At 38.4% G+C, this 11510-nt stretch overlaps 1 protein-coding gene across 2 annotated transcripts; it reads left to right on the top strand.

The window, feature by feature from the left end:
- Positions 1-4251: 4251 nt before the first annotated feature.
- Positions 4252-9241, top strand: LOC104422398 (GDP-mannose transporter GONST2). Of its 2 annotated transcripts, none has more exons than XM_010034717.3 (10): positions 4252-4622; positions 5546-5761; positions 5977-6187; positions 6333-6472; positions 6646-6775; positions 7537-7635; positions 7828-7982; positions 8072-8188; positions 8616-8713; positions 8799-9241. In XM_010034717.3, the coding sequence occupies exons 2-10, from the start codon at positions 5547-5549 to the stop codon at positions 8840-8842; spliced, it is 1209 nt and encodes a 402-aa protein (XP_010033019.2). In that variant the 5' UTR covers positions 4252-4622; position 5546; the 3' UTR covers positions 8843-9241. The 2 variants fall into 2 exon arrangements, with proteins under 2 accessions (XP_010033019.2, XP_010033018.2); XM_010034716.3 differs by lacking the exon at positions 4252-4622 and adding an exon at positions 4642-4922.
- The last annotated feature ends 2269 nt before the right edge of the window (positions 9242-11510 follow it).

The following is an 11510-nucleotide window of genomic DNA, read 5'->3' as shown; positions in this document are numbered from 1 at the left end:
GAGACCACGTCTTTGTGATTCCGTCTATTTATCGTTCCGAGCAATGAATATTTCGGTTTCCAAAATATTAATTATAGATAATACGAAATGGGTGCATCGAGAATCGATTTATATATATATATATTTAATTGCTTGAGCACTAACTCATGAAATCTCTAAGATAGTGCATCTTAGATGCCCTGATGGGAATGACCCATTTAATAGATTAATTCAATCGTACTTGTTTATATTTCTCATTTTTTAAGGAGAAATTATCTAGGTTGTATAAGCTTAAACTGGACAGGGGGGAGTTCCCCTATACTTGTGCCTTGACAAAAAGAAAGACTAATAATTGGAAAAAAAACGCAAATTTATTTATTGAGTTTGATATTTGCAGCACGGTCTCCAAGAACCATCACCATTACCGCCCCCACTATCCAACAGCATTTAACATCCACGACAATTTTGTCGGTCCATCGTCCTGCCATCTTACATCTAGCACAATCATAATTCTTTCAATCGAGAAGGAAGATTATGCTATACTACGTTTTACTACGAAAGGTTTTCTAGGAGTAATAGAGAACCGCAAGACATTTTAGACAAAATAAAAGGAATAAATTGAAAAAGAAAAATGAAGCACAGAAAAGGCGTAACAAAGGGTTATTGCGGTTAATTGATGCGCCGAGGGATTCCCAGCTCGACAATCGAAGGTCGCCTGTTCAAATTCTGTTAGCTACGTGTTTTGAGTTCAAGTCATTTGTACAAATTAAAAGGTTCGGACTTAACCGATTGACGAGACTTATAGAGCAATCTATGGGTCCTTCCGCAGTCAAGTCTCCATGTCTATGTCTTTGGATTATTAACAAAGAAGTTATCGAAATTCGCTTCGAATCCAAAAAAAGAGGGACATGGGTCCCCGAGATTTTTTTTCTCTTTGCTTCGTCCTGTAATTTCTCTCCATATATAGTCAAGTCTTCATGCTTGTGCTCAGTGTTTATCATTGTTCGCAAAGAGGTGGGCCGCGTGACGCCCGTCGTGATTGGAATGGACGAGAGAAGAATGGCCCACTCGAGTCTTTTTATTTTTATCAAAGTGGGGTATTCGAGGCCTTTTGGCGCATGCATGCAGCCCACATAATTTATACTCTGGTACACATATAACCATGGGTTATACCGCAGGCGTATCAAATTACTCATGAGTGTCGGTCAAAAAGAAGATGGGAATGGAACGCACTTAAGGCCATTCCGTCGCTTTCGCAAAAGCGTAGTCGTTGACGTCGGTCGGTAGTTAGTAGAGCAAGGCATCGGCTATATTAAAACGAATGCGCAACTTTCGTAACTCGACTCCATTGAATATAATAGGACATGACTCTCTAACCATTTTTATGGTTTAGGAAAGGATGTGTAAACCTGGATGGAGTAGTTGGGACATGGGTATCCACTTAGGAAGGTCTAGATCTACGATTCAACGGACGATGATGATGAGTTGATTCATGGTCGATGGAGATGGTAAAAATGAGTGCACGTGCCAATATACGTTGCAAAGTAAGATAAAATAAACTTTGAATGTAAAGGTAGTGAGCTCATGAGCAAAGAACAAGGCAGCATTGGGTGTGAGGGCGACAGTGGTGATCTTTTAGGGAAAATTACCTAATCGGACCTAAATGATACCAATTTAGTTCTAAGTTTTTCAATTTTACAAATTTAGTTTTAAGTTTTTGCTAGAAATTTTAATGTAGTATTTTTAGTAAATTTCTGCCTAAACTTGCTTGCCTAACTATCCCATCATTGCTAGCTATCATATGAGACATAATGTTATGTTAACAATTCTCATTAAAAATTTATCTGAAGAACCATATTGAAATTTTGCATGATAATTTATGGTTTAATTAGTATTCGTTCGATAAGTTTATGATTGAACGGACATCGATGTGACGAACGAAATTTTCATTTTTGATTGACACGACTACTTATCGAGTTTAGACAGGACGTTGAACAAGATTTATTAGGAAAAGCCATAGGGAAATGAATTTTTTCAGGTGTCGGTCGAATAATTCAAGGGTCCCATCGGTCGGATAGATGGGAATAATGAATGGAGGGCGTGACCGGGTGAATTGACAATCGTCCCACTTAAATTGGAGTCATCTGGTGATGGGATGAGGCCAGTTCAATTCCGTCCACCCATCTCCATCTTCCGAGATTCTTTCCATTCTAAATATGCATATCATACACGACACGACTGAAGATAACGCTGTCGGAGCATATTTTCGGTTGTACCATTCTTATCAGGCAGATTTTTCCCCTTGCGAAGGAGATGACAAGCGTCCTCAAAGCTTATGTCCCAATCACACAGATTGAATACGGTAATGAAAGCTGCACGATGCAGCGAAGTTCGATCGGAACAGCAATGGTTGCAGCTCAACTTGCATGTAGGTCTCCAGTTCGGAAAACGCAACAACTTAATTCTTAGAAACAACAGTTTTGAATGGTGGTTTGGAAAATATCGGACCGGACCGAACCACTAAATATCATTCACCCTAGTCCGGTTCACAAACCGGGCAGTTTTAGTCCCGTTTAGTTTGGTTTGGCAGTAATTGTGGTCAACCCTGGAACACTTTTCGGGTGAAGGTCAATCGTAGTTAGATGTTCTGAGGATGCATGTGCATCAACAGATCCAAACCTGATGTCCTTCGAATCGATCTTCTCAGCGCCACTAGCCGTCGCAACACTGGCTCATCACATTGGCCACACCACACCCTTGTGCTCAGCTGTTCAAATTGGATACGGAAAATCCAGCCCAGCTCGCACTGGGCTGATCTAGTACTAATTATTAATATTTGATTCCCGGTACGTGATCCAGCTCGGAATTTCATTAGCGTTACTTGCTTTGTAGACTTTTGTTTTGATTATGTACATACTTTGCTTAGAAAAAAAAAAAAAAAATATATATATATATATATATATATATATATATATATATATATCTGTGTGTGTGTGTGTGTGTGTGTGTGTGTGTGTATACTGGTATACTTTCAAATGAGTATATACTTGGATGAATTGGACTTTGTGATTCCCATCTAAGCGAAGTCACGTGGATCATGGTGTAATAGGATTAAATTAAAATTTAGAAGCTTCTCAAGCACTAATAATCGATCAAGCCAGCTGACATTACTGTTATCAAAAGCAGATGAAGCAAAATTTGAGTTTTTAGGAATACCAACAACTGTTTAATGAAGTCGTTGCTTAAATTTTAAATACTTTAACACATCAAACGTAGGCTGGATTTTGATCCAAGGTTAAAACATGGAAATATATAATATGAAAGACCAATAAGGGTCGGCCCGGTCGGGAAGATTTGATCTCGGGAGTGCAGCGTGAGGGATCGAATTTGAAATCTCTAACTTTGTACCGAATTAAAGTTAACTACGAAGCTGCGTTCTCAAGCTATGCTATTTTTTATTGTGTGTATATTGGATTGCAATTTGTATTTACATGATATTGTACTGAAAATACTAAGGAAACATTTTTAATAAAGACCATATGGTCACGGGCTCTTATTTTCTTATCTCACTCGCAATATGACGTTATTTTTCAAATGGAAAAACCGAAATTTATAGTAATCTTAATTTTTCAATGATTAGAAGTTTTTTATTATAATTAAATTTATTCAGTTGTTGCCTTGGAATTACTCTACACTCGTTTCATACATAAGTTCGAAAATATTTTACAATTAGAAATATTCTAGGGTTACTAAAAATTGATTTATGAAATTCGGACTTAGTTTGTTTTGTGAAAAGTATTTTTTGAAGAAACATTATTTTCATTTATTAGCGTTTGGTTTGCTTTAGAAAATGAACGAACGAAAGATGTTTTCCATGAATAGATATTGACGCTTGGACTTAAAACTTCACGTTTGGTCGCGAAAAGCCCACCATTAATTCTCGAGCCCCCAACGTCTAGGATTAAGTTTGCGACACTCGAGCCCCGATCCATCGAGGCCTAGCTCGAGCTCCCGATGAGCCTTGATGCTTGTGCTCGCCTATGCTCTCGATGCCCTGACACTCAAATTTTAACATTAGATTGTACTTTCTAAAATGTTTGAGGTTTAACTAGATCTTCATGACAAGTTTTAGAGTTTAATTGTAGTTGTAAGGTAAATTCTAGGATTTTTAATGCAAGGTGTCAATTAAGTTATCATAAGAGTAATGGGGTGTTTAAAATATTGTTGGCCCACCTCATTTTCCGCGCAAATCCTGGTTTCGAAGTTCTCCCGCTCTCTCCCTCGGCTTTGCTGCTCCATGCAGTTTCCCCATTCCAGCGTCCGATTTGCAGACACCACCACACGCGTCCGCCCCACAGCAGAGACACACCTCCCGCAGCTCTGACCTCCCGCCTCCTCCGCCTCCTCCGCCACCTTCTTCTTCCCCGATCTCGAAGCGAGCAGAAGCCGGGGGTAAAAAAAGATTCCATGGAATCGCCTCCGTCGGTGGCGGTGACGGGTTTGACTACGCGGCCTCGAGACTTGTTCCGGCGCCCGCCCATTTTTTTAAAGCTCCCGCGATCACCGACTGTCCGATCCCCGCCTCCCTCGTTCCCCGCTCCTCATTACTCTCCCTGTCGCCCTCCCAAGATTTAACCCCGCAGGTTTCTCTCTCTCTCTCTCTGTGCCCTTTGCGTGCTCTCGGGAAAAGTCTCCTCGCTTCGTCACGCATTCTGCATTTTGCGTCTGGCGGCTCGTCGCTTGGAGCTGCCGCATGCTTTCGGCTTTTCCCCTCTTTTCTCTCTGCGTCTCTCTCTCTTTAATACGACCGCTTGGAGTTCGGCTTTGCGGGCATCGTTGCAATTTTCGTGCTTGTGTTGTGGTGGAATTGCTCTGCTGCCGTTGGGTTCCGGAGGAGCGATTTCGGGCTTTTAGCGCGAGATTTTCGTCCCGCGATTCGCCATGTACGTGCTCATGGTTCATTTCGTATGATGTGCCCTGCTCTTTAATTGCTCGTCTACTCGTTTTTTTTTTTGCTCCTGTTTCTCTTTGACATTTTGTTCATGGGTAAACTCGGAGCACTCGTCATGGGTTTGGGCAGTTCCAGAGCTCGAATGGGTTTTTGTTTTATTGAGCTTTGGTTTGTTTCATTTTGGCAATTCGGAATCTGATAGGATGAAATCGGCGAAAACTGGGACTCGGGCTGGGAAATATTTTTCCTTTTCCAATTTCTTACTACTGGGTTCGTTGGATGACATCTGGGTTTTCAATGCTTTCGGTTTAATGGGTTCAGTTTTGAATGTGCAAGAAGCAAAAGCAAACGAAGGAAAAGGATTAGAGTTGCTTACTTTTCTCTCATCTGCATTATATGTTTAGATGGATACCCATTAATTCATTGAAATTTCCTCATGGCAAGACTTTTCTTGTTTCTGATTTTAGCTCACATCTCGAGAGTTTCCTTCCACTCGGCACTTGTGGGGGAGTTATATTGAACTCGGTGACAGTTTAGAATCCGTTTCGCAAGGGATTGCTTTTTCCTTATGCCTTCTATTGTCCTCTTATGAAAATTAACCTCCACTTTCTTCAGCATGCAGCTGTCTGGCATGTCGTCTGATTTCAAATTAGACGCCATCAATCGTCACAGCTATGAGGATCGTGAAATAAGCCATTTAGATGGAGAAGTGGGGTCATCAGGTGCAAGAAGTAATTTAGGATTTGGGATGCTAGATGATGCTGAAAAGCAAGGATTGCGATCAATTAATGGAGCCATGTCCAACAAAGAACATAGATCAATTAATGTCAGGTAGGATAACATCTCTCACTGGATTTAGCTTCCCTATAACTCTCAAAGTTTATAATTGATGCGTCCAGCCAATTGCTGCTAACCGAGGAACTTCTGAAACCCTTTCATGCAGTGAATGAATTGCAATTTTATGTAGAGAAATAATGTTTAAGCCTCAGATGGCTTATAGATACAGACAGAACACAATCTAACGACTTAGCATAAGCACTAAGCAGGTTTTTTAGAGGGAACCATGCAGCTATCAGTGAAAGTATTGGCCTCCCAATTCATGATGGTGCAAAGCGCGAGAATGGATCAGCAAGAAGATCTGGACCTCTGGTATCTGGAACAGCTTACTGCATTTCCTCTTGCAGTATGATATTGCTAAACAAAATTGCCCTATCAAGTTATGGCTTTACGGCTGAAATAAGTTTGGTGTTTTATCAAGTATGTTATCTCTTCCTTTCAAGTATTCTAGCCATATACTGTAAATGAGTTCTGGGGGTTATTATCCTGAGTGTATGTATTAATATCTACTCCTTAATTATTGCCAGCGATTTGAGAACCTGAGCTTTGCTTGATTTGACTGCAGAATTTGATTAGTTCCGTAATCGTAGCTGTCCTGGGTCTGTGTGGAGTAGTTTCAGTGGAAAGGCTCAACTGGAAGCTCATTAGGGTCTGGATCCCTGTGAATATTATTTTCATTGGCATGCTCGTTTCAAGCATGTATAGGTATGTCAACAGCATTTTGTGCAATTGTCTTTTCATGAGGCAGACCCGGAAGCCAAGTTTGGAGAATGTTAATGAAAGCAAAGGCTCATCCTCGTTTTTGTCTCTTATTATTCCCCCGGATGAGATCTATTTGAAGATAATATACTTAATACTCTTTTGCATTTCCTCTTCAGTTTGAGATATATAAACATTGCAATGGTGACAATTTTGAAGAATGTGACAAATATTATGACAGCAATTGGTGAATTGTATATATACCGGAAGCACCAGAACCAGAAGGTTTGGATTGCTATGTTTCTAATGGTAATGATCCTCCTCCACTTCTCCTCAGTCGCACATGTAAATACATTCTTCAACCATTTCCTAATCCACCTGCTCAAATTTTATATGGTTTTTGATTGAAGAGGACATGCCCAGTTTTCTCGATCTTTCCTTCAGCCTGATCTAATTTGGATGAGTTAGGGATGGGTTTCTTTTTTCTTTTTGCTTATAGTACTTCTATTATGAAACGCCAAACAGTATGCCTTAGGAAAAGGCTCGATTATGAAGCAGCTTACCAGTAAACTATACTTCTGTATGATTACACATTGTTTCCTCGAAATCTGCAATTGTCGAAATATCTGTTTATTCTCTTGCTCTTTTCAGAACAGCAGAAATCTGAGAAGGTATTCTCGTAATCACATTGTCAGAGTTCTTCTCTGGTCCCGCAATCGTGACTTGATCTGCTTGGAAAGTTTTTACATGACTTATAAGAAGTTACTAATCCATGTTGAGAAAATCATCCCCACATTGAGAAAATTATCATAACTGAAACACTGGACTGTAGACAGACCTCCTTCTCTTCTTTTAGGGCATCTAAAAGATAGGCCTAAAAAATGATGATGTAAATGAGTTTTTCAATCCACCTTTTTTCTGCTTTAAGATTTGAGTGCTACATGTAAATGGTTCTTAAATTGAACTTTGCACAAAGGTACCGCAGCATAACATAACCCTCTACTTTCTCATGTCCTGCTTCATGGATGTAGAGATTGAGCTATGGGTGCTAAATGTATCTATTGCTGCAGATAATCTCTGCTATCAGTGGCGGTATTACAGACCTCTCCTTTGATTCAGTGGGCTATGCATGGCAATTTTTAAATTGTATTTTGACAGCAAGTTATTCGGTATGTAATTTTTCCTTGCTTCATTGGCTCATTCTCATTCTTATCTCTCAAACTTGCGATTTTTCAGAAGATTTGTTTTCAAATTGTTAGTTTGGTAGAAGGAGTATTAAAACAGTGCTTGTCTGCTACAGATCCATTTTGGCATCTCTGCATCACTTTTTAATCAACATGCTACATTTGTATTTGTCACAGCTCACTCTGCGTCGGATGATGGACAAAGCTAAACTATTAACAAGATCTGGATCTCTCAATGAAGTCTCAATGGTCTTGCTGAATAATTTACTATCGCTACCTTTCGCCTTCTTCTTGATCCTACTCTTTGGTGAATGGCAGTACATAGAAAATACGTAAAGATCAACTGTTTCACCACTTTAACTTACATACCATTTCTTTCAAAGCTATTGTTACTTTATCTCACATGTCTGGGGATACGCAGGGACATAATCAGAATGCCAATGTTTTGGGTTGTTGCGACAGCTAGTGGATTGTTCGGACTCGCCATCAGCTTTACCTCTGTGTGGTTTCTGCATCAAACTGGGCCAACCACTTACAGGTACTTTATTATGGTGGCACTTGCAATTAGGTGGAAAGTTTCTCTTGATGATGTCCAATTCACTATGCAAATCTGGAAATGACTTTATCTTCTTTTCTTGCTGCAATTATACAATCAAGTACATTAGACAGAACTATTTGAAAAGGTTAGAGGATCACAGGGTGTGTCCTTTACAATGTTCTGCTCGAGTATAGCAGTTATCATTCCCAATAGCTAGTCCATGGCCTTGGGTCATTGATTTGTTGAAAGTTCAACTCACCCTCTACCTTAAATTACTCTCCATGGATTCCTGAGTACACCTGTTTCAAGCATTTTTTGGATACCTCGTATCACTCAAGAGTTGTTATCTTGTGCTATCTCTTTATGCTGCACAACTAAACTGTTATGTGCTTTTTTAAAAACTGATGTGTCTTATATTCTTTTGCAGTCTGGTGGGTTCCTTAAACAAGATTCCCATCTCTATTGCCGGTCTACTGGTGTTCAAGGTTTCACTAAGCGTATCCAATTTTTTCAGTATTCTATTTGGTAATTACTTAATTACTCCAAGGTCAATGCTAAATTTGCTCACTTGCAGATTTTGAATCCAGCTCACGAGGAATCTTTTTTCCAGGTCTATTTGCTGGAATATTTTTTGCCAGGGCCAAAATGTCTTGATCCCAAAAGCTAGGCACTCCATGAAGGAATGAATCTCCTAATAAATGAACAAGCATAGGTTCTGCACACAAAACAAGCAGAGGTTCTGCACAAAATGACAACTTTTTCCATGTTTCCACAACTAAATTTTGGGGTTGCACTGAATTCAGCGCAGTTTTTTTCCTAAGAGGTTCGGGTATTCCGCTTCAGAAGTTGGTCGATGGCGAGGCTGATTATGATCTCCATCGACCAGAGGCAAAATAACATTCTGCATTCGTGTTGTATCATTGACAATCTAGGAAATAGCAGCAAAGTGATTTTTTTCCCCAGAGAATAGCTTTCCCATGAAATTTTGTATCAGAACCGTGCTAATGCGGTATTCTTCAATTTGACCTCACAGTGCTCTCGACTTGTCATCAACCTTGGCTTCAGTACAATCTTGACGACAATATATATCGTCTCTTGAGGGACAAATTTGTAACAAACTAGGGTGCGCTTTGCATGATTGCTTGAATCGCGTTGTACAGAGTTTCAGCGAACAGGACGTCTGGGATAGGATCGCAGAGGAACTCGTTTATTCCTCAGCCACGTACCTTGACTACAATCTTCACCGACCAAGTACTTGTTTGATAGGCGAGTAAGCTTGCATAACTTAAGGCTTATTTCCGAATATCGACGAGAAAGATTTCGATGTTACACCTACATGGTTAAAATGACCACAATGGTAGGCTTGAACCGCTGGTTGAAGATAAAATGCTGGAAGAGCGCCACATTTTGTGACTGCACATTCGGGGACTACATGGAGTGAAAAGCATGAACAATTACATTCTAAACAAAATAAATATTTTATTGCCAATATTTCATGCCCGAGGTACTTGATAAAGGGGAAAAAAGTTGAAAAGTTTGATCAGAGCAAACAGAAATCTGAAGCAGCAGAATGCTTGCCAACTCACCTCTCGGCAAATTACGGAAAAATCCATTCATTACAATTTGTTGCTTATTGTAATTGTTGAAAATATATCTTGAATTTGAACCTCAAAATGAAATTTTCCTAATTCAAGTAAGTTTCTTAATTTGAGTTGGTTTTTAGTTGAATGGTTTCTAGTCAGATATGTTTTCCTAAAAAGAGGTTTCCTATTTTTGATCTACTTGTAGTCTATATAAGAAGTGGGACTACACTATTAAGAGTATCCAAGAGGAGCTTGTGCTCATGAATTACATTCCGGACATTTGAAGTTGTACAAATCTTGTGTTAAGATTTTGTCTAATTTCTTTGTGAGATTGAGAGAATGATTCACGAAAAATTATAAGGGCTAAAGAATGTGAGTTATTAGGTGTAATTAAGAAAAATAGAATGTTAAGTTACTCAAGTGCAATTGTAATCTCCATTATATTGTTTGATGTATAGTGAAATTCTATGTTGCTCTTCCCATGAAACATGAAAAGCCGGTATCTAATTTACTTCCTTATTTTGTTTAATTTTATTGTTCGATTGTTTGCTTTTGCTTGCCTTTTGCAGTAATCGGTATCGGAATCATGTTTAGTTAAGTTAAAGCGAATCAATGGTCACAAAAGAAGGAAAAGTCAAAAATCAATAAATTTAATGGGAAGGACTAGATTTATGGAAGTTGTTGATTAAAAATTATCTTTATAAGAGCAATTTGCATTTGCTCTTGTTTATGGAGAAGCTAGATTCGATTAAGCAAGTTAAGTGAAATTTACTGAATAGATAAGCGTTGGATATTATTCGGTTGACGTTGACTCGTAATCTTACATTTAACATCATGAAAGAAGAGACTATTGTGGGTTTGATGAAAGCCTTGTCAAACATGTACGAGAAGCCCTTTGCAATCGACATTATCTATTTATTGTGACATTTGTGTCGTGACCAAATTTTCGGGTGAACCATCTACAGTTTGGCTAATGGATTACTAAGCCTAAACTTATGTTAATTTCTCCCAAGCCCATACCAATTCGCGAAAATCAAGTTCTTAATATACAATTGATTTTTCAATTAGGAGTTGTTACTAATCTATTTTTGGTGGGTCGATTGAAAATCCAAGTAAAGTAACGGAAGATTTACTTTACTCCTATGAACTGGAGACTTTGAGTACGGGGACTTAGTTATACTAGACTTTTCTAATGTCCTTTTGGTACCATTTCTTTTTATTTTCAAAAATATTTTTGCAAACAATTTGGATTGATTTTAAATCTATTTTCCTGACATGTAAGATAATCATGCAGGTGCGCAAATCATCACTTTAACACCCAGATGAAATGGTGAATAAATTGCATACTTATCTCATAACAATGAAAGTATTTGTAATGTTAGATCATAATTCACATCGACAATCCTAGATATGATTTTTAATTAACACGCAATTTCTTTTTTTGTTTTCATTTATTTAATGAGAATCATGCTTTATGCAATGCATACTACTGATCTAATATGAAATGATATGATATGGCAATATGACCTAGACTATATGACATAAATAAAATGCAGTATATCCTAAAGAATGAACTTGATTGATTCTAAGACATTTTTTTTTTTTGTATTTTCCATGAAATTCGAAATTAGAAAAATGCGAAAATTATCTAGCTATATGAAGATTCTATCCAACTTGTATTAGGAATTAGGTTAAGTCAAATCCTAATTTAAACTAGAACATTATCTTAACCAAGTAAT

Source organism: Eucalyptus grandis, chromosome 10 (genome assembly GCF_016545825.1).
Source record: "Eucalyptus grandis isolate ANBG69807.140 chromosome 10, ASM1654582v1, whole genome shotgun sequence".
Lineage (NCBI taxonomy): Eukaryota > Viridiplantae > Streptophyta > Magnoliopsida > Myrtales > Myrtaceae > Eucalyptus > Eucalyptus grandis.
This window is presented reverse-complemented; position numbering and strand designations above follow the sequence as displayed.